Source organism: Pongo pygmaeus, chromosome 1, assembly GCF_028885625.2.
Source record: "Pongo pygmaeus isolate AG05252 chromosome 1, NHGRI_mPonPyg2-v2.0_pri, whole genome shotgun sequence".
Classification (NCBI taxonomy): domain Eukaryota; kingdom Metazoa; phylum Chordata; class Mammalia; order Primates; family Hominidae; genus Pongo; species Pongo pygmaeus.
In genome coordinates this window covers 202,002,904-202,026,432 of record NC_072373.2, presented here as the reverse complement: position 1 = coordinate 202,026,432, position 23,529 = coordinate 202,002,904, and the positions used below count along the sequence as shown (strand labels likewise).

At 50.9% G+C, this 23,529-nt stretch overlaps 1 protein-coding gene across 1 annotated transcript in view; it reads left to right on the top strand.

Moving 5' to 3' along the window:
* The first annotated feature begins 509 nt into the window (after positions 1–509).
* Positions 510–23,529, top strand: part of OPRD1 (opioid receptor delta 1) — a 59,028-nt gene continuing 36,008 nt past the window's right edge. Inside the window, exon 1 of the mRNA XM_054497935.1 lies at positions 510–962. Coding sequence (XP_054353910.1) covers positions 724–962 — 239 coding nt within the window. The 5' untranslated portion in view covers positions 510–723. The remainder of the gene's footprint in view (positions 963–23,529) is intronic.

The window sequence follows — 23,529 nt, the reverse complement described above, 5'->3', positions numbered from 1 at the left end:
TCCATTAGGCACCCTCAAAATGTTTGTTGAGCGAATGAATGAGGTGCAAGAAAGGCACGGATAATACGGGTTATTTATGGAGCATGTAACTGTGCGCAGGGTACTGGGCTAAACTCTTTGTTCGAATCATTTTATTCAATCTCCCTAACCACCCTCTGAGGGAGGTGGTACGATTTTCCGCATCTCACAAAGAGAATGAAGCTGAGGGAGGTTAAGTGACTTACACAAGGTCACTCCGCCGGTTAGTGCAGGGGCGGGAGGCGGGATCCACACCCAGGTCCCTCCGACACCAAAGTGGCAAGGGGGTGGGAGGGGAGTCCAGGTTGGGACTGGGGCGCACTCGAGCCGGCAGAGCATCCCTAGGGAGGGGGCGGGAGGCCTCCCCTGCCCAGCTCCGAGCCGGTGGTGCAACGTCCGCCCCCGGTCGCGGGCGCAGACTGGCTGCCGCCTCCGGGCCACGTGGTGCGCGCGGCGGGCGCGTCCGAGGAGCCTGCGGCTGCTCCTGGCTCACAGTGCTCCGGGCGAGGAGAGCGGGCGGACGTCGGGGGCTGGGCCGGTGAGGGCGGCGAGGCAGGCGGAGGAAGCGCAGAGACAGCGGGGCGGCCGGGGCGCTGCAGCCGGCGGCGTCGGGGCCGCGGCCTCTCCTTTCCCGCTCCCCTCGCGTCGGATCCCCGCGCCCAGGGCGCACGGTGGAGAGGGACGCGGCGGAGCCGGCCGGCAGCCATGGAACCGGCCCCCTCCGCCGGCGCCGAGCTGCAGCCCCCGCTCTTCGCCAACGCCTCGGACGCCTACCCTAGCGCCTACCCTAGCGTCTTCCCCAGCGCTGGCGCCAATGCGTCGGGGCCGCCAGGCGCGCGGAGCGCCTCGTCTCTCGCCCTGGCAATCGCCATCACCGCTCTCTATTCGGCCGTGTGCGCCGTGGGGCTGCTGGGCAACGTGCTTGTCATGTTCGGCATCGTCCGGTGAGTCCGCTGCGGGCCGGCGCCGCAGGGCTGGAGCCCGGGGTGAGGGTGGGGATCACGAACTTGGGACCCCAAGCCGGTTCCCTGGACTCCCCGCGCCTCCGCACTTCCTGCAGGGGCACCTGGGGCCCAGAGAGAGGCGAGGCCACTTACATCGAGGGGGACACAGGAATGTGTGTCATCGTGTGTGTGTGTTTGTGTGTGTGTGTGTGGTGGGGGGGGGAGTGCGCCGCGGTTGACTAAATTACATTTGAGCATCTGTTGGCATCCCCTTGCTTCTTTGTGGGACAGTTTGGCGTCAGTTTGTGTGTCTGTCACAGTTTGTGAGTGGATGGTTATGACAGTACAACTGTATGTTTGGACGTCGGAAACATGCCCATGGGGTGGGCAGAGCTGCTCTGAGGTGCCGCGGGCCTTTGGGGAGACTGGTGTGAGGGCACCGTGCAGGCAGGGCGGACAGGAGGGTGCTGGGTGTCAGCACCTCGCCGTGGGGCCCTTACCAAGTCATATTTGGTGCTCATCTGTTGGTGTGAGCTTGTCCCTAACGGTCAGTTTGTGATTCTGTCTGAATGTAACAATGTGACTGTTGTTTCTTGTCAAGCCCTTGAAACCCCGAGGGCGGCAGAGCATCCAGAGTGGCCGTCGTCCCTGTGTTTGTGCAGCTGTGTGTGCCTTTGCCAGTGATTCCTGGATAACATGGGCAACAGCTGTGGGCCGCCAACCGGTTCTCTGTTCCCTTCCGCAGTGGCCATCTGGTCAGGAATTCTGAATAGGGTTCAGAGAAGACTCACGCCCTCCTCACAAATGCCCTCTCCAATTTTCTCTTTGCCTCCTCTAACAGTCTTTTCTTCTGCCAGAGGCAGCAGAGGTTGGTCTGGGCTGGAGTGGATTTTGAGTTTTCATCCCAGGAAGTGAGGTGCTCTTCTTGGAGTTTATGGAGAGTGCTGGGACCTTCTCAGAGAGCCTAAGACGGCAGCTTGCCCCAGAAGTAGCCCTCCTGATACAGCCCCACAAGCTCAGACATGGCCAATAAGGGTTGAGAGGAAAACTTCCATCTTTAAAACAACAAAGATGCCCTGGTATTTACTGTTAGTTGAAAATGGGTCCTTCATGCTGGTGGACCAAGGACATGGCCCTACCTCTCTGGGCTGTGGGTGCCACCATGCTGGGCATCGGTCAGGTCGTGGACTCAGAGGTTAGAAAGATGAACTGTAGTCTCAGCCCAGTCATGGATGCCCAGGCACCATTCTTCCTGCCCTGCCTCCCGTCCGCCTCAGTTTCCCTGTCCGAAGAATGCAGACCCAATCTCCTCAATTGGAAAGCATGAATTCCAGGGTATGGGGTCTCTGCAGGGCAGAACATGGTGTGTTGGAGCATGGGATGAGGTGTGTGGGTGTCAGTGGGCTTCGGCATTGATGATCTCTGGGGGATCTTTGCTCCTCCAGAAAGAATGGCGGGTACAAGAATTCCTGTGCTTTCCATGACTCATCACAAGCAACAGTGGGAGAATTCCCCCCAAGCACAGGTGGGACTGATCTTTGCTTTGTGTCTTTGTCAGTGATTCTCCCCACTTCGCAGGCTTCGAGGCAGGCTGGCCTGGTATGAATCCCTGCTCTGCCACGAACTGGCTCTGTGACTTGGGTGAATCACTTAGCCTCTTTGAGCCTCAGTTTCTTCATCTGTAGAATGAAGTAATGATAAATCTTCCACAGGGTTGTTGTGAGGTGTCAGTGAGAGAGCACATACCGCACTGGCCTGGCACCTGGACCCAGTAAACGGACGCTGTCTGTATAGTGAGGCGGAGGGATTTTCTAGATCCTGTAGAATCCTACTAAAGAAGGGAGCTTAAGGGAGGCGCTTGTCCTAAGGTGGGCCTGAGAGTAGCTGTGATTCTGAGAGCTCCAGGTTCCTGGCACCTGCCCTGTCTAGGGGAGCTCCAGGTGCCCAAGTCTGGAAAAAGCCGAGTGTCAGTGTGTTCGGTCTCATTTCCAACCTTTTCCCCAGGGCCTCTGGCTGGTGGGCTGACTGAGCACAGCTTCCCCACTACCATTGAGCAAGGGGAGGGGGCTCCCACTGCTGAGGGTCCACTGTGGGGGGGCTCTGGGCTCAGCCTGCTAGGGGCATTCCCACACAGCCTTCCCGGAATCGCATTGCAAAGTGTACGCAAGCAGCTTAGTGGGCCCCTAGGGGTCCCCATGTTGCCAAGACATTCCGCTGGTCAACCATTTATGTGAAAACTGTATCTCTGGGTCTGAATGATTGAATCCTCACCTTCAATCCTATGGGACAGGCATTAGAATCATCATCAGTACCCGCATCCTGCAGAGAAAATGAGGAATCTGCGGCTCAGAGAGAGGCAAGGTGACTTGTTCTCGGAGGGTACCACAGTTGGCACCAGGCCCAGAGCTAGAACCCTAGTCTGTGAATTAAGTCCAAAACTTTTCTCCAGAGTTGCCTGAGGTAGAGGAGAGTCAAAGCATTGTCTAGAAGGAGGGTGGCAGAATTCTGTCCCTCCTCTTTTGAGACAAGATCTCTCTCTATTGCCCAGGCTGGAGCGTCGCAATCACAGCTCACTGCAGCCTCGACCTCCTGGGCTTAATGCGATCCTCCCACCTCAGGCTCCTGGGTAGCTGGGACTGCAGGCACACGCCATGCTAACTTTTGTTTTTTTTTTTTGCAGAGACAGGGTTTTGCCATGTTGCCTAGGCTGGTGTCAAACTTCTGAGCTGAAGCGATCCACCCACCTCGGCCTCCCAAAGTGCTGGGATTACAGGAGGAGCCATGGTGCCTGGCTCTGTCCCTCCTCGTGTCTTAGAGTCCTCAGAGAGCAGAGACCTGGGGACTGTGCTCCTCTGCGTTTTTCAGCCTGTGCATTTTAGGCTGCTGTCCTTTGGGGAGGGGGAATGATAAGGGCTGGCGCTCAGTCCTTCCCCATTGAACAGTGAACGAGAGTCTGAGGGCAGGGCAGCCGCCTGGGTCTTGGCTTCTGCTGGAAAAGCCTCAAGGGCAATGAGGAGAGGGCAGCCGGGGCTGGAGAAAGGCCCCTGCTCCCCTGAAGGGCTCCTACAGCTGTGCTCCATCTGTGGTTTCCTGGCAGCCCAAGCAGGGCCTGCCACAACCAATACATGAGCCGGCTGCTGGGTTGAGTGAATGAGTGGTTGAGTGAGTGAATTCTGCCTGTCAGTCCTGAGCTTAGACAGCGTGTGGGGGGTGGGGGGGCAGGTGTGCAAGGGAAGATTCAGAGACCCTTGGGGAAGGAAAGCAGGGTGGTGTAGTGGGCAGAGCTGTGGCTCTGGACCAGACATATCTGAGTTCAAAGCCATTTACTTGCTGTGTACTCCGGCTAGTGACGAGCTGTCTGAAGCTCTTCTCATTAAAGTGGGAACACCGACAGCGCCTCCAGGGTGGGGGTGAGGATTAAGTGGCATAATGTGTGATATCTGAGCCTTTTAGACCCTAAGCTCTTTGAGAACGTGGAGGGGCTCTGTGTGAAGGACTGAAAAGAATTAACTCATTCTACAACATTCTACACGCTCTGTGCTAAATGCCGAGAAAAAAAACACACCGTGCTCCAGACCTTCCGGAGCTTAGGGTCTGGTGGGAGAAACAGACATTCGTCAGCCAGTCATCCAATAAACTGAAGTTTGTAGCTGTGGTGGGGGCTATCTGTGAAAGTATGTGGGGGATTTGGGAGCCCATGATGGGGGCAGGGGAGGGTATCAGCTGGGCAGAGAGATCAGAGAAGCCTCTGCAGAGCTAAAGGATGAGGAGGGGAAACTGAGTCAAAAGCTGAGGGAGGAGCTGTGGCTGGGAAGCAGGACGCTGATGAGGGCCTGAACGTAAGAACCAGGAATCTCAGAATTCCAGGTCAGAAGCATCCTCCATCCTGCAGGCCCCACACTCTGTCCTCTCTCCCCTCCAAGGAGTCACCTGAGAAGCTGTCTCATCCTGGGGGCCTGAGAGGGGCCTCTGGGAATTGTGCTTTTAGCAGACAGCCTGTGGCTGGAGGGAATGAGGCTTCCATGAAGCGTTAGCAGGACTTCTGTGGACAGGTGGTCCCAAGGCAGAGCATCGCCCCCTCCTCCTGCATGTGGGATTGGCCAGCATGATGACTTGTGCTGGCCATGGGGATGCCCTGGTCCTCAGAGCAGACACTGGACAACCCCTCCTTCCGGGCAGAGTCAGTGTCCTCTGCAGGGCTGGCATCTCAGAGACTTCCCATGGGTAGCCCACTGGGTAGGTGCGGTGTGATGGGCTTAGCAGGCCCTTTACCTGTGGCAGGTGACCCCCTCTTCCTCCTGCCTGGCCCAGATCCTGGGTGGCCCGACCCAGAACCTGGGCAAGAGGAGTCAGTGCTTTCCCACCTGGCCTCCTGTCTGTTCCGCAGCCTTCTCTGTCTCCCTGCCTCCTCTGCGCCCTGAGCCAGGTTTCAGCAGGTTTGTACCCTTGCAGCACGCCCTGCCTCCTGCCAGCCCCGGCCAGCCTCCATGAGACGCCTTCAGCCTGTGTGCTTCTCTGCCCGTTGATCTCACCTCAGCGCATGTCTCTTCTGATTTGTCTCCTTGTATCAAATGCTGGCTCTGCTACTTACTAAGAGCTTTAGCAAGCCGGATCGCCTCACTGCACCTCTGTCTTCATCGAGAAGATGTGGGTAATAGTACTACCTCATAGGTACCTTTGTCCTCAGGATTGGATGAAATGATGTTGACAAAGCACCGCGTTTTCCCTCCTATCTGAGGTGACTGCAGCACCCAGCAGGGAGGGGAGTTGGGCCAGGCAGGTGGGCTGTGGCAGGGTCTGGATAGGTGAATAAAGGGTTCTGGTTGTCTCTTCAGTCTGCTGCCAAGGTTCCAGAAGCTGCTGGGGAAAATGCTGAAGTGTCTTCTTAGCAGAATTTGTAGCACTGAATCCCTGTTCTGTTTTTGGAAGCCCCTTGGCTTCTTGTCTCCCTCCCCTCTCTTGGGGTCTGGACCCAGGGCCTCTGGGCCAGGAGAGATTCCAGTGAGATGACACAGTGCAGTGGTAAAGTTTGTGGCTAGAGGTCAGGGAGCGCCTGGTCTCTATCTATGTCCCAGAGGTGTGGCTTTGGGCAAAAACAACTTAACTTCCCTGAGCCTCATTTTTTTTTTTTTTGGATGGAGTCTCACTCTGTTGCCCAGGCTGGAGTGCAGTGGTGCGATCTCGGCTCACTGCAACCTCTGCCTCCCAGGTTCAAGGGATTCTCGTGCCTCAGCCTCCCCAGTAGCTAGGATTAAAGGCGCTTGCCACCATGCCCAGCTAGTTTTTGTGTTTTTAGTAGAGATGGGGGATTTCATTATCTTGGCCAGGCTGGTCTCGAACTCCTGACCTCAAGTGATCCGCCAGCCTCGGCCTCCCAAAGTGCTGGGATTATAGGCGTGAGCCGCTGCGCCTGACTCATTTTATCATTTAAAAAATTGGGGTGATATGACAGGTTATTGGGAGGACTCAAAGAGATCGAGCATGGAAAGGCCGTAGCATAGCACCTGGCATGCCCCGCGCTGTGGTTTCCTGTGGTGGCTGCAGGTGGGCAGAGTGCAGGTGGGCAGAGGGCAGGTGGGCAGAGTGCAGGTGGGCAGAGTGCAGGTGGGCTGTTGAGGCCTGGTCGTCCACGTTTTCCACCTTGGGCCCTTTCCCATGTCCTGCATTGCCTGCACATGTACTCAGTCAGTAAAGCATTTGCTGATGCTAACCCATGCCAGGCCTGTCCTGCCTCAGCTCTCACTGCCCAGACCCATAGCTTAAACCTCCATATGCCCCCTGGCTCCTAACACAGCTATGCCCCGTGCCACCCCCTGGTTAGTTGCAACTCCATGGACAAGTGCAGCTCCCTGGAACTACGGGAGTCCAGGGAGTCCCCAGACCCAGCCAGAGGAGGGGTCGCCTATGCATCATGGAGGGGAGCAGCAGTTGGCTGCCTGGAGAGGTGCGGGTGGAGCATTCCAGATAGAGGGAACCACAGGAGCAATGATTCACCAATTCACCGAGGCTGAGACCAGAGTGCTGGGGACCAGGGTGGCTGTGAGGATGGAGAGGCTGCAGGGACAAAAGCAGGAAAGGGGTCGTAAGCAGGTGACCTTCTTACCATAGTGTCAAAAGCACCTGCTGGGTGCTGAGCTTGGCTGGGCTCCGGAGCCACCCATGATTCCCGAGGAGGTACACCTGGTAGAGTAGCCCCAGGTAATTGGAGGCAGGTGTTCTTATGGGGATGCTGAGAGGGAGGGCTGAGGAGAGGCCTGGAGGCAGGCCCAGCATGACTGCGTGAGGAGCCAGAGGCCGTGCTGAGGTTCTAGTCTGGATGTGGGAGCTGAGGCTGGACAGGTCCTCAGGGGTCTCATGGTAAGGTTGGCGTGCTGGGAAATGAGGGAGCTTCGGGTCATAGGCCATGGGGAGGGGGATTTTGTAGCAATCTGTGCAGAATGGCGTTCAAGAGAATGAATTTGGTGTGGGGGTGAGGGTGGATTGGATGGGGAGGGGCTGAACGTGGGGAGACTAGAGAGGGTGGCTCAGGGCACTGAAAAGAGAGCCATGTGACCTTGGACGGGGCCATTAAAACCCTGGCCTCAGCTGTCCCCTTTCTGAAATGGAGGGCTGTTGGACCTAACAAGAAGGCAGGAAGCTGTGCTTGGTGATGCATGCCTGTAATCTCAGCTATTCAAGAGGCTAAGATGTTGATCAGACTGGACAACATAGCAAGACCCCATTTCAAAAAAAAAAGGAAGGAGGCAGCAGGAGGAGGCTGGGCTAGATGACTTCTGGTGAGGCTGAGCAGAGAGAACAAGCAGCAGCCCTAGCTGCTGTTCCTGCTGCATCTCTTGGTCTTGCCTGGAGCCTGCTTCTTTCTGGGTCTTGTGTTCATTCCCTGGGGAGTGTGTGTGACTTACAGACGCACTGGGGTGGGTCCATAGGAGTCACTGAGAACACTGAAAAGCCTCTTCCTAAGCTTCTGCCACATGCCGGAGGCTTCTGGAGCCAGAGGCCACATTGAGGTTGAAGTATGCAAGCTGCACCACAGCCCTGTGATGGGGGCTTTCTGTTCTCATTTGCAAATGGGGACAAGAAGGCTCAGAGGGAGCGAGTGCCTCTCACAGCAAGAGACAGGTGGAGTCGAGATTCCAACCCAGGCCTCTCTGACTCCAGAATCACTCCATGTTTCCATCGCTGCTGCTGTCCATGACATGGCGGAATGGAGGCGAGTGCTGGGGACGTCTAGGTAGAGAAGCTAGGAACGGGGATGGGGTAGAGGGTAGATTGCTGTCTGCAAATCTCTGAGGCCTCTGCATGGGGTGGCTGCAGTTGAGAGCCTGGGCATTGGAGCCAGACTGACCTGGAATTACATCCCAGCAGTGCCATTTACTAAGAGAGTGAGCTTGAGCAATACACACACACCCTCTCTGAGCCTCAGCTTTCTCATCTGTGAAATGGGAGTAGCGATAGACCCTCATAGAGTGGTTATGAGGAGCTCACGAGGCCTGATGTGAGGGACTTCAGCACAGAGCTAGGCATTTGGTATGTGGTCAATAAACATTTTCTGTACTTATGACTATTTAGAAGAGGAGTCACACTTGCTTTGCATTCATTTGATTGACATTTATTGAGCCTTAGAGGAACTAGATTTTTTTTTTTTTTTTTGTGATAGTCTCGCTCTGTTGCCCAGGCTGAAGTGCAGTGACGCGATCTTGGCTCACTGCAACCTCTGCCTTCTGGGTTCAAGCGATTCTCTTGCCTCAACCTCCTGAGTAGCTGGGATTACAGATGTGTGCCAACATACTAGGCTAATTTTTGTATTTTTAGTAGAGATGGGGTTTCACCATGATGGCCAGGCTGGTCTCGAACTCCTGGCCTCAAGTGATCCACCTGCCTCAGCCTCCCAAAGTGCTGGGATTACAGGTGTGAACCGGAACTAGAATTATTGAGTGGGTGGTATAGGGAAACTTTATCAACTCAATATCATAAATTTTTAGCTGGGTGCAGTGACTCACGCCTGTAATCCTAACACTTCGGGAGGCAAAGCAGGAGGATCACTGGAGTCCAGGAGTTCGAGACCAGCCCAAACAATATGGCAAGACCCTGTCTCTACAAAAAAATTAAAAAGTTAGCTGAGCATGGTGGCATGCACCTGTAGTCCCAGCTGCTTGGGTGGAAGGATGGCTTGAACCCAGGAACTCAAGGTGACAGTGAGCTATGATTGTGCCACTGCAGTCCAGCCTGGGCAACAAAGCAAGATCCCATATCTCAAACTCCTGACCCCAGGTGATCTGCCCGCCTCTGGCCTCCCAAAGTGCTGGGATTACAGGTGTGAGCCACCGCATCTGGCCTGAGACCCCATATTAAAAAAAAAAAAAAAAAGAAATTTTCTTCTACAATAAAAGGTAACAAACTTATTTCAGAAAATGTGGAGAAATTTAAGCAGAGGCAGACATTATCCATAATCCTACCACAAAGAAAAGAGCTTTTTCATCTTGGTGTATTTCCTTCCCATCTCTTTTCTGTCTCTCTTTGTGTTTCTCAATTTTATTTATTTTTATTTATTTATTTTTTTTTGAGACAGAGTCTTGCTCTTGTCACCCAGGCTGGAGTACAATGGCACAATCTTGGCTCACTGCAACCTCTGCCTCCCAGGTTCAAGCAATTCTCCTCCCTCAGCCTCCCAAGTAGCTGGGATTACAGGTACCTGCCACCACGCCTGGATAATTTTTGTATTTTTAGTAGAGACAGGGTTTCACCATCTTGGCCAGGCTGGTCTTGAACTCTTGACCTCAGGTGATCCACCTGCCTTGGCCTCCCAAAGTTCTGGGATTACAGGCGTGAGCCACCATGCCCAGCTTATTTTTATTTTTGAGATGGGGATCTCCTTATGTTGCCCAAGCTGGTCTCGAACTCCTGGACTCAAGTGATCCTCTCACCTTGGCCTCCCAAAGTGCTGGGATTATAGTCATGAGCCAACACACCCAGCTTTGTTTTTCCATTTTAGTGAAATCAGGGTCACATGTCAAAGTCATGATCGCATTGCATGTAATATTTTGTGAGATGCTTATTCACTTAACATTATATGGTAAGCATGTGCTCTTCTAGTTTGAAAACATGATTTTTGATGGCTACATTGTATGAATGTGTTCTTTTTCCAGTGACTTTTATAATTTCCAATATTATGCCAATCTAAATAATGCTGCTGCTGCCCAGGCATGGTGGCTCACCCCCATAATTCCAGCACTTTGGGAGGCTGTGGTGGGAGGATCACTTGAGCCCAGGAATTCAAGATCAGCACAGGCAACATAGCAAGACCCTGTCTCTAAAAACGAAAAAAAAGTAATCATACATAATGCTGTGAACATTCTTGGACATGTGTGTTTGTGCACATCTCATTATTTCTTTTTTTTTTTTTTTTTGAGATGGAGTTTTGTTCTTGTTGCCCAGATGGGAGTGCAATGGCGCAATCTCGGCTCACCGCAACCTCCGCCTCCTGGGTTCAAGCGATTCTCCTGCCTCAGCCTCCCGAGTAGCTGGGATTACAGGCATGCATCACCACGCCCGGCTAACTGTATTTTTAGTAGAGATGGGGTTTCTTCATGTTGGTCATGCTGGTCTCTACCTCCTGACCTCGTGATCCGCCCACCTCGGCCTCCCAAAGTGTTGGGATTACAGGCATGAGCCACTGCGCCCGGCTATTTCATTATTTCTATAAGAAATTTTCCCACAATCAAAGCTCTCCAAGAAGGTACGGGCTGCTGTGTAAGGTAGGGAGCTTCCTGTCACTGAAGTGTGCAAGTAGACACTGGGAAACCACCGGGTGGAGGTTTGGCCCTGGAGATTCAGGTGGAGAAAAGACAAGCAGAATTTCAGGCCCCTCTCACCATGGCTGAGATTTTATTTTATTGTTTACTTATTTATTTATTTATTTTAGACGGAGTCTCATTCTGTTGCACAGGCTGGAGTGCAGTGGCGCAATCTTGGCTCACTGCAACCTCTGCTCCCCTGGGTTCAAGCGATTCTCCTGCCTCAGCCTCCCAAGTAGCTGGGATTACAGGCATGTGCCACCATGCCCGGTTAATTTTTTTTTTTTTGTATTTTTAATAGAAACGGGTTTTCACCATGTTGGCCAGGTTGGTCTCGCACTCCTGACCTCAGATGATCCACCTGTCTCAGCCTCCCAAAGTGCTGGGATTACAGGCACTCAACCCTGAGATTTTAAAAAGAATGACTTTTAAATGCTGTGATCTCAGATTCTCCTTCCCCCTTGCCTGGCAGATGTCTGGACTTTGAGAGGCAGGGGGCTGTGCAAGGGCAAGGCATGATTTCATTAACCTCAGAGTCCTGGGACTTCAAAATCAAATTGGCCACACGGAATGTCATAACATGCACAGGAAGAGGGATAATCGTGGGGGTAGAGCAGAAAGTCTGGCTTAAATGAAAAATTTACCATCCTCTGCAGGCTATAGTGGCCCCATTACCGGCTGGGGGCTGTGGGGTGGAATGAGGGGGTGTCTGGGCTGTGTTCTACTGATTTATAGTTCCCAGTGCAGCTGCAGAAATCAGCAGCTTTGTCTCTGGCCAGGAAGGGTGTGTGCAGAAAGAATCTTGTCTTCTGTAGCTTTCTTAGTCTTTTTTTTTTTTTTTTTTTTTGAGATGGAGACTCACTTTGTCACCCAGGCTGGAGTGCAGTGGTGTGATCTTGGCTCACTGCACCTTCCACCTCCTGGGTTCAAGTGATTCTCATGCCTCAGCCTCCCAAGTAGCTGGGATTACAGATGTGCACCACTACACCCGGCTATTCTTTTTTAAATAAATAAATAAATAAATAAATAAATTAATTAATTAATTTGAGACGGAGTCTTGCTCTGTCACCCAGGCTGGAGTGCAATGGCGCCATCTCGGCTCACTGCAACCTCCGCCTCCTGGGTTCAAGCAATTCTCCTGCCTCAGCCTCCTGAGTAGCTGGGATTACAGGTACGCACCACCATGCCTGGCTAATTTTTGTATTTTTTGTAGAGACGGGGTTTCACCACGTTGGCCGGGCTGGTCTGGAGCTCCAGATCTCGTGATCCGCCTGCGTCGGTCTCCCAAAATGCTGGGATTACAGGCGTGAGCCACTGTGCCTGGCCAATTTTTGTATTTTTTAGTAGAGATAAGGTTTCACCATGTTGGCCAGGCTGGACTCGAACTCCTGACTTCAGGTGATCCACCCACCCCAGCCTCCCTAAGTGCTGGCATTACAGGTGTGAGCCACCGTGCCCAGCCCGTCTTTCTTGATAAGTAGAAAGAACTCAAACTTCAAGGTCCTGTGAGGTCAAAAAAACACCATTCAGGCCGGGCGTGGTGGCTAACACCTATAATTGCAGCATTTTGGGAGGCTGAGGTGGGTGGATCATTTGAGGTCAGGAGTTTGAGACCAGCCTGGCCAACATGGTGAAACTTTTTCTCTACTAAAAATAAAAAAGTTAGCTGGGCGGTAGTGGTGCATGCCTGTAACCCTAGCCACTCGGGAGGCTGAGGCAGGAGAATTGCTTGAGCCTGGGAGGCGGAGGTTGCGGTAAGCCGAGATCGCATCACTGCACTCCAGTCTGGGTGACAGAGTGAGACCCTGTCTCAAAAAAAAAAAAGCCCCATTCAAAGAACGCTACACAGGGAGAGGCAGAATTTTCCTCCCCTGTAGAAATGACCAAGGCATAGAACTGTGACTCATGGATGATGGTTCTTCTTCTTTTTTTCTTTTTTTGAGATGGAGTCTGGCTCTGTTGCCCAGGTTGGAGTGCAGTGGCGCAATCTCAGCTCACTGCAGCTCCACCTCCTGGGGTCACAGCATTCTCCTGCCTTGGCCTTCCGAGTAGCTGGGACTACAGGCGCCCGCCACCACGCCCGGTTAATTTTTTTTTTTTGTATTTTTAGTACAGACAGGGTTTCACCATGTTAGCCAGGATGGTCTTGATCTCCTGACCTTGTGATCTGCCCGCCTCGGCCTCCCAAAGTGCTGGGATAACAGGCGTGAGCCACTGCGCCTGGCTGATGGTTCTTTTTCTTGAGCACCTATTTTGTGCCAGGCACCCTGCCTAGAGATGTGTATATATTATCCCATATAATTTTTGCAGACCTCATAAGAGGTGAGTGTGTTGTCCCCATTGTATACATAAGGAAACTTGAGGCTCAGAGAAAGGACATAACATGCCCAAAGTCCCAAGATAATTTTGAAATCAGAAGAGTGTTGTTCTGAGCCCAGAGCCCACACTCTTTTTTTTTTTTTGAGACGGAGTCTCGCTCTGTCGCCCACGCTGGAGTGCAGTGGCGCGATCTCGGCTCACTGCAACTCTGCCTCCCAGGTTCACGCCATTCTCCTGCCTCAGCCTCCCAAGTAGCTGGGACTACAGGCGCCCGCCACCATGCCCGGCTAATTTTTTTTGTATTTTTTGTAGAGACAGGGTTTCACCATGTTAGCCAGGATGATCTCGATCTCCTGACCTGGTGATCCACCTGCCTCAGCCTCCCAAAGTGCTGGGATTACAGGCGTGAGCCACTGTGCCCGTCCAGAGCCCACCCTCTTAACCATTGCCTTGTTCTCTGCCACCTTGTGTGTCAAGTTCAGCCCCTCTGATTTACAAATGAGGAAACCGAGACCTGAAAAGGTTCTGTGTCTTTTGAGTCCATGGTCAAGGCTGGACTAGAACTGCTTTTCCTATCCCCTTGCTCCCTCTCCTTGTGTCTCTTTGCACAAATGGGATTTTCCAAAGTGAGAGAGAGGCAGGGAGTGGCTGGAAATAGCAGTACTTGGGAACACAAGAAGTAGGTTCTTTTTTTTTGAGACAGAGTCTCACTCTGTTGCCCAGGCTGGAGTACAGTGGCACGATCTTGGCTCACTGCAACCTCCACCTCCCGGGTTCAAGTGATTCTCCTGCCTCAGCCTCCTGAGTAGCTTGGATTACAGGTGCATGCCACCACATCCAGCTAATTTTTGTATTTTCAGTAGAGACAGGGTTTCATCATGTTGGTCAGGCTGGTCTTGAACTCCTGACCTTGTGATCCTCCTGCCTCAGCCTCCCAAGGGGCCAGGATTACAGGCGTGAGCCACAGCGCCCAGCCCAAGAAGTGGGTTCTTACACAGGGCAGCCTGGCCTAGGGGCTACTGATAACACATGATAGGCCTAAAGAACTCCAGGTTCCCTGGGGCAAGGCCAACAGCAGGGGAGGCAGCCCTGTCCTTCAGCAGCAGGGGGACTAGGGTTCAAATCCAGCTTCTTGCTGGCTGTCCACTGTTGAACTCAGCGTGCTGTCTGTTTTCTCATCTATGAAATGGGGATGATAGAAAAACTCTGCATCATTGGGTTGTCCCCCCTGAAGTACCAGGCAGAGTTCTAGGTACTTGGGATGCAACAGTGATGAAGACACAGCCCTTGCCCTCATGGAGTTGACAGTCTAGTGGGGAAAAGATGGACAGTAAACAAATAGATGTAAGGCCAAGGCTATAGGCAGTGAAGTCAACCGAAACAGGCATTGGGTGAGAGGGTGGCGGGGCTGCAGTTGTACAGGCATACCTCAGAGATACTGTGGGTTGGGTTCCAGACCACTGCAATAAAGCAAATATCTCAAAGCAAGTCACACACATTTTTTGGTTTCCCAGTGCATATAGAAGTTGTTTACAGCTGGGTGTGCTGACTCATGCTTGTAATCCCAGCACTTTGGGAGGCTGAGGTGGGCAGATTGCTTGAGCTCATGAGTTAGAGCCCAGCCTGGGCAACATGGCAGAACCCTGTCTCTACAAAAAAATACAAAAATTAGCCGGGTGTGGTGACATGCACCTGTAGTCCCAGCTGCTCGGGAGGTTGAGATGGGTGGATCGCTTGAGCCCGGGAGGTCAAGCCTGCAGTGAACCGAGATCACGCCACTGCAGTGAAGCCTGGGTGAGAGAGCCAGACCCTGTCTCAAAAAAAAAAAAAAAAAAGGTTGTTTATACTGTAGTCTATTAAGTGTGTCATGGTATTATGTCTAAAGAAAAATATACATACTTCAATTTTAAAATACTTTTATTGCTAACAAAATACTAATGATCATCTGAGCCTTCAGCAAATCATAATCTTTTTGCTGGTGAAAGGTCTTACCTCAATATTGATGGCTGCTGGTTGGGGGTGGTGGTTGCCGAAGGTTGGGGTGGCTGTGGCAATTTCTTAAAACAAGGCAACAGTGAAGTTTGCTGCATCAACTGAGTCTTTCTTTCATGAAAGATTTCTCTGTAGCATGTGATGCTGTTTGATAGCATCTTACCAACAGTAGAACTTTCAAAATTGGAGTCAGTCCTCTCAAATCCTGTTGCTGCTTTATCAACTAAATTCATGTTATATTCTAAATCCTTTGTTGTCATTTCAACAAAGTTCACAGATCTTCTTCACCAGGAGTAAGTTCCATCTCAGGAAACCACTTTCGGCCAGAAGCGGTTGCTCACGCCTGTAATTCCAGCACTTTGGGAGGCCAAGGTGGGCGGATCCCTTGAGTTCAGGAGTTCGAGACCAGCCTGGGCAACATGGCAAAACCTTGTGTCTACAAAAAAAATACAAAAATTAGCTGGGCGTGGTGGTGTGTGCCTGTAGTCCCAGCTACTAGGGAGGCTGAGGTGGGAGGATTGCTGAAGTCCGGGAGGCAGAGGTTGTGGTGAGCCGAGATTGTACCACTGTACTCCAGCCTGGGTGACAGAGCAAGACCCTGTCTCAAAAACAAAACAAAACCAAAAGAAACCACTTTCTTTCTTTTTGATTTTTGTCTCACTGTGTTGCCCAGGCTGAAGTGCAATGGCTACTCACAGGCACGATCATAGCTCACTACAGCCCCAAACTCCTGGGCCCAAGTGATCCTCTTGCCTCAGTCTCCTGAGTAGCTGGTAGTACAGGCGCATGCCATTGCGCCTAGCTTCAAGAAACCACTTTCTTGCTCATCTATAAGAAGCAACTTCTCATCCATTAAAGTTTTTTCATGAGATTGCAGCAGCAGCAATTCAGTCACATCTTCAGGCCCCACTTCTAATTCTAGTTCTCTTGCTATTTCTACTACATCTGCAGTTACTTCCTCCACTGAAGCCTCGAACCCCTCAAAGTCATCCATGAGGGCTGGAATCAACTTCTTTAAAACTCCTGTTAATATTGGTTTTTTGTTTTTTTTCCCCCCCCAGAGACACAGTCTTAGTCTGTTGCCCAGGCTGAGTGCAGTGATCATAGCTCACTGCAGCCTCAAACTCCTGGGCTCAAATGATCCTCTTGCCTCAGTCTCCCAAGTAGCTGGGACTACATGTGTGTGCCACCATGTCTGGCTAATTTATTTATTTTTTATTTTTATTTTTATAGAGCCAGAGTTTCTGTGTTGCCTAGGCTGGTCTCGAGCTCCTGGCCTGAAGGGATCCTCCCACCTCAGCCTCCCAAAGTACTGGGATTACAGGTGTGAGCCACCACACCTGGCCACAAATGTACCTAATGGCAGCTAGAATGGTGAATTCTTTCCAGCTTTCAGTTTACTTTGCCCAGATCCATGAGAGCAATCACTATCTATGACAGCTGTAGCCTTACAAAATGTATTTCTTAAATAATAAAACTTAAAGGTTAAAATTATTTCTTGATCCATGGGCTACAGAATGGATGTTGTGTTAGTAAGCATGAGAACAACTTAATCTCCTTGTACATCTCCATCAGAGCTCTTGGGTGACTAGGTGCATTGTCAATAAGCAATAATATTTTGAAAGGAATCTTTTTTTCTGAGCAGTTTGTCTCAACAGTGGGCTTAAAATACTCTACAACCATGCTGTAAACAGATGTGCTGTCATCCCGGCTTTGTTGTACCATTTATAGAGCACAGGCAGAGTAGATTTAGCATAATTCTTAAGGGCCCTAGGATTTTTGAATGGTAAATGAGCATCGGCTTCAATTTAAAGTCACCAGCTGCGTTAGCCCCTAATGAGTCAGCTTGGCTGGATGCGGTGGCTCATACCTGTAATCCCAGCACTTTGGAAGCCGAAGAGAGAGAGTCGCTTGAGCTCAGAAGTTCGAAGCTGCACTGAGCTATGATCGTGCCGCTGCATTCCAGCCTGAGTGACAGAGTGAAACCCAGTCTCTTAAAAAAAAAAAAAAAAAAAAAAAAAAAAAAAAAAAAGCCAGGGGCGGTGGTTCACGCCTGTAATCCCAGCACTTTGGGAGGCTGAGGCAGGTGGATCACCTGAGGTCAGGAGTTCGAGACCAGCCTGACCAACATAGTGAAACCCTGTCTCTACTAAAAATACAAAAATTAGCCGGGTGTGATGGTGTGCACCTGTAATCCCAGCTCCTCGGGAGGCTGAGGCAGGAGAATCGCTTGAACCCAGGAGGTGGAGGTTGCAGTGAGCCGAGATTGCGCCACTGCACTCCACCCTGGGTAACAGAGTGAGACTCTGTCTCAAAAAAAAAAAAAAAAAAGGAGAAAGAGGGAGCATCAGTCTCTCCTTGAAGCTTTGTAACCAGGCACTGACTTCTCTCTAGGAATGAGAGTCCTAGATGATATCTTACTCCAATAGAAGGCTGTTTTGTCCCCTTGAGAATCTGTTGTTTAGTGTAGCTGCCTTCATCAGTGATCTTTAAAGCCTCTGCCACCTTCAAACTTTTCTTCTACAGTTTCCTCACCTCTCTCAGCCTTCCTAGAATTAAAGAGAATTAGGGCCTTACCCTGGATTAGGCTTTGGTTTAAGGGAATGTTGTGTCTGGCTTGATCTTCTATCCAGACCACTCAAACCTTCTCCATATCAGCAGTTAAGTGTATTTTGTTTCCTTTCTTACTTTCTTTCTTTCTTTTTTTAAAGACAGAGTCTTGCTCTGTTGCCCAGGCTGGAGTGCAATGGCACGATCTCGGCTCACTACAACCTCCACCTCCCAGATTCAAGTGATTCTCCTGCCTCAGCCTCCTGGGTAGCTGGGATTACAGGTGCCTGCCACCACACCAGCTAATTTTTTGTATTTTTAGTAGAGATGGGGTTTCACCAGGTTGGCCAGGCTGGTCTCGAACTCCCGATCTCGGGTGATCCACCCACCTTGGCCTCCCAAAGTGCTGGGATTACAGGCGTGAGCCACTGTGCCCGGCCTTCTAGATTTTGATCTAAAGTGCAAGACATGCGACCCTTTCATTTTCTTTTTATCTTTTGAGACAGGGTCTCGTTCTGTCGCCCAGGCCGGAGTGCAGTGATGCAGTCATGCCTCACTGCAGCTTCAACTGGCTGGGTTCAAGTGATCCTCTTTCCTCAGCCTCCGAAGTAGCTGGAACCACAGGTGTGCACCACCATACTCAGCTAATTTTTTAATTTTTTGTAGAGATGGGGACTCACTTTTTTCCCAGGCTGGTATTGAACTCCTGAGCTCAAGCAATCCTTCCAGCTCAGCCTCCCAAAGTGCTGTGATTATAGGTGTGAGCCACTGCACCCGGCCCTTTCTTTCACTTGAACACTTAGAGGCCATTGTAGAGTTATTAATTGGCCTAATTTCAATATTGTTGTGTCTCAGGGAATAGAGAGGCCTGAGGAGAGGCAGAGAGATGGGGCAACGGCCGGTCAGTGGGGCGGTCAGAACATACACATTTATCAATTAAGTTCATCCTCTTATAGGTGTGTGATTTGTGGCACTCCAAAACAATTACAGTGGTAGCATCCAAGATCACTGATGGCCAGGCACGGTGGTCATGCCTGTAATCCCAGCACTTTGGGAGGCTGAGGTGAGAGAATCGCTTGAGCCCAGGAGTTCCAGACCAGCCCTGGCAACATAATGAGACTCCATCTGTACAAAATGAAAACAAAATAGCAAGGTGTGGTGGGACATGGCTGTAGTCCTAGCTACTTGGGAGGCTGAGGTGGAAGGATTGCTTGAGCCTGGGAGGTCGAGGCTGCAGTGAGCTATGATAGTACCACTGTACTGCAGCCTGGGCAACAGCGTGAGGACCCAGTCAAAAACAAAACAACAACAACAACAAAAACACTGATCACAGATAACCATAAGAGATATAATTATGAAAAGTTTGAAATATTGCAAGAATTACCAAAATATGACACAGATACAAAGTGTGCACTTGCTGTTGAAAAAATGGTGCTGATAGACTTGCTCATAGCAGGGTTGCCACAAACCTTCAATTTGTAAAAAACACAATATCTACAAAGTGCTTTAAACAAGGCATACCTGTATATGGAGAGGTCAAAGAAGAGGAGACAAATGAGCAGAGGACTGTTGCTTGGAGGAAGAGTGTTTTAGGCAGAGGGAACAGCAAGGGCAAAGGTTAAGGGGGATGATGCTGTATGGCTTTAGCGCAGGGCCTGGCCCACAGCAGGAAGCCATTGGTGATAATGAGGCCTTTTGGATCATTGCCCAGCACCTGGGAACCAGGGCAGGAATTAAGCCAGAGCGGAGACGCTGCTTCTCCTGGCCCCACCAGATGCTGTCCCCACCAGATGCCCCTGCAGGACAGATGGAGACAATCTGTTTCCCTTGGTTACAAAAATCATCCTCCCACAGTGCTGGGAAATACCCCACATCTAGTGATTTTCCATTCCTCCCTGAGGGGAGCGAATGGAGCTGTCCTGCTGGGAGGGGCAGGTTAGCCACAAGACACTCCTTCCACCTGCCTAGGCCTTGTCCCATATAAGAGAGGGCTCGGCCGGGGTGCAGTGGCTCACGCCTGTAAGCCCAGCACTTTGGGAGGCCGAGGTGGGTGGATCACGAGGTGAGGAGATGGAGACCATCCTGGACAACATGGTGAAACCCTGTCTCCATTAAAATATAAAAATTAGCCGGGCGTGGTGGCGTGCGCCTGTAGTTTCAGCTACTCAGAAGGCTGAGGCAGGAGAATCGCTTGAACTTGGGAGGTGGAGCTTGCAGTGAGCTGAGATCCTGCCACTGCACTCCAGCCTGGGTGACAGAGTGAGACTCCGTCTCAAAAAAAAAAAAAAAAGAGGGCTCAACAGCAAAGCATAGCATACTGACTCGGTCGGAGTTAACACCAAAAATAGAACTGCTGACTTTTGTCGTTCTTTCAGTGATCATGGCTCACTGCAGGCTCAACTGCCAAGGCTCAAGTGATCCTCCCACCTTAGCCTCCTGAGTAGCTGGGACCACAGGCACCACCATGCCTGGCTAATTTTTTTATTTGTAGAGATGAAGTCTCACTATGTTGCCCAGGCTGGTCTTGAACTCCTGGGCTCAAGTGATCCTCCTGCCTTGGCCTCCCAAAGTACTGGGATTACAGGCGTGAGCCACCATGCCTGGCTGACCTTTCTTGGATGCTGACAAGGTGGCCAGCTTTGTGCCAAGCTCTATATGAAGCATTGCACGTAGGTTATCTCATTTAATTCAGCCAACTCTATGAGGTTGGTACCATGTTTCTCTCTATTTGACAGATGAGAAAACTGGGGCTCAGAGATGATAATTCACTTGCCCAGGGCCTTTGAACTGAGGCCCCTTGACTCTCAGAGCTCAGAGGTACAAAGTGTCCATGAAGCAATGTCCATGAAGAAGGCTGAACCTATGATACCCTCTGATTTCCACTGTGGAAAAATGACTTTGTGATACAGCCAGGGATTGGGAGAGGCTGTGGAGCAGAGCAGACTTATTTGTAATGTCATTAAAATAATTTTAAAAATAATCCATTGTTAATAAACAAAAGGAAAGTGAAGCTCTTTTGGGTCCCAGGCAGAGAGATGGCATAAGAAGTAAAGGCCAGGCTCAGTGGCTCCTGCCTGTAATCAAGTCAGTAGGAGGCCTGCTTTGGGAGGCCGAGGTGGGAGAATCGCTTGAGCCCAGGAGTTCAAGACCAACCTGGGCAGCACAGGGAGACCCCATCTCTACAAGAAATACAAAATTAGCCAGGAATGGTGGCACACACCTGTAGTCCCAACTACTTGGGAGGCTGAGGTCAAAGAACTGTTTGAGCCCGGGAGGTGGAGGCTGCAGTGAGCTGTGATTGTGCCACTGCACTCTAGCCTGGGTGGCAGAGTGAGACTCTGTCTCAAAAAAAAAAGTAACATACAGCATGGCCAAAGGCCTGGAGTCTTCCTGGGCTTTTCGGAATGCCTGGCTTTGGATCTCAATTCTGTTCATTCTACACTCCTGGATGAGCGCCTTTCATCTTTTGGGTCACAGTTTCTTCTATAAACAAAATGGGAATATACTGAGACCCACTTCCTGGGGCGGGTGTGATTCAAATGAGAGAACGTGTGTGACGCTCTGCACAGGGGCTCCCTAGCCCATTGTCCTCAAAGGGTATTTCTTTGCTGAGGAGCTGGGTGGGGACAGGTTAAGGAAACTGTAACATCTACATCACTGTCACTAAGAATAATAAACTTGTGGACATTATTTATGTGGAATTGTGGGACTGAAACATTAAGTTGGCAGATGGTGAGGACTCAAAATCATGAAGAACCGAGAAATTACAACTGTGGCAAAAATGAGCCTGTGTTTGACAAGATTAGAAGGCTCTCTACAGGAGACCTTGCATGCAAAATCTCACTGAGTCTTCACAACACTTCTATGAGGTAGGAACAATGTAATGTGCCCATTTTACAGGTGAAGAAGCTGAGGCTCAGAGATGAAAGACTTTTGCCTAAGGGCACCTGGTTAGTAAGTGTCTGACAGCAAAGCCCCCCATGTGATGGTGGGTGTCACTGCCCTTTTCCAGCTCAGGAGACTGCGTGGCTCTGTGGCACCAGCCTTGGCCTAGAGTGTGGGCTTTGGGTCTGTATCAGGCATGATCCTATCAGAGAAAAAGCACCAGTAGGACATATTTCAGGGAGTTGGCTTATACCGTTGTGGGGTCTGGCTGGGCAAGTCTGAAAGTGGTAGGTGGAAAACTCAGGCAGGAGCTGATGCTACAGGTGGAATTTCTTCTGGGAAATCTGTTTTGTTCATAAGGCCTTTGAACTGATTGGAAAAGGCCAACCCAGATGATCAAGGATAATCTCCTTAAAGTCAGCTGATGGCAGATGCTAACCACAGCTACAAAATCCTTTCACAGCAACGCCTCGATTAGTGTCTGATAAAATAGCCGGGTACTATAGTCTAGCCAAGTTGACACATCAGACTAACCATCACGGGGCCAGACAGACCTGGGCTTGAGTCCTGGTGCTACAGCCTGTCAGCTGTGTTTCGTTGGGCAAGTTTCCCTGACTCTCTGATCCTCAGTCCCCTCATCTACCAAATGCCATGATAGTGCTTACTGCATTTGGCTATCAGGATTAAATGCAATGATATAAATCACAGTGCCTTCATCCAGTGCCTGTCACCTAGATAGAGGGAAGACACACACAAAAGTAGGTGGTCACAAACCAGTGTTCTGTTTTTGTGTCGCCCAGGCTGGAGCGCAGTGGTGTGATCTTGGCTCACTGTAACCTCTGCCTCCTGGGTTCAAGCGATTCTTCTGCCTCAGCCTCCAGAGTAGCTGGGATTACAGGTGCACTCCACCATGCCTGACTAATTTTTGTATTTTTAGTAGAGACAGGGTTTCACCATGTTGGCCAGTTTGGTATCGAACTCCAGACCTCAGGTGATCCGCCCACCTCGGCTTCCCAAATTCCTGGAATTACAGGTGTGAGCCACCACGCCCAGCCTTGAACCAGTGTGTCCCCATGACAGTGCTGCTGCTTGTTTCTATGCTTGCATTCCCTTTTACTAGTTCCTCCTGGAGGGCAGGAACTATGTCACATTCATCCTCAATCCTGTTTCGTAGCTTAGTCCCTCACCCTAAGGAGGCATCACTAAGTATTTCTTTCTTTCTTTCTTTTTCTTTTTTTTTTTTTTGAGATAGAGTCTTGCTCTGTCATCCAGGCTGGAATGTAGTAGCTCGATCTCGGCTCACTGTAACCTCCACCTCCTGGGCTCAAATGATCCTTCCACCTCAGCCTCCCGAGTAGCTGGGACTACAGGTGTGTGCCACCATGCTGGGTAATTTTTAAATTTTTGATAAAGACAAGGTCTCCCTATGTTGCCCAGCTTGGTCTCGAACTCTTGAGCTCAAGCGATCCTCCCACCTCGGACTCCCAAGGTGCTGGGATTACAGGTGTGAGCCACTGTGCCCATCCAGGTACTCCTTAAATATCCAGATGGCACTTTGTTAACGAGATTTGGTCTGTAGAGTTGTTGGGATCTATAATAAAAATCCCCCAACTATGAGACAAGAGGGCAGTAAGATGTGTAGGAACCTCAGGCTGCTGTCTCCTTCAGAGAAACTCCTTACTTTTCAGCTTAGAGAGTTTTCCTCCAGGGAGCCTTCTCTGATTGCTCCCCACCACCCTTCCAGCCAATAGGTAACCCATCTCTGTGTTCCCACAGTGTCCTGTGTGTCCCCCGCCATTGGAATAGGGACTATGCACTATTTCAGACACCTGTTTGCTCCCCTGTTCTGCTCTCCCCACCATGAGTGGGTGTGGGGTAGAGGGAGTATATCCTTTGTTCATAGCTGGAGCCCCAGCAGAGGGTCCAACACTCAGACAGCATGTCACTAGGTGTTTGTACAAAGGACATGTCCTATTTCCAGAGGTCCATGGTCTGATATGCCACATCCTTGTGGGAGTCTGCGTTCT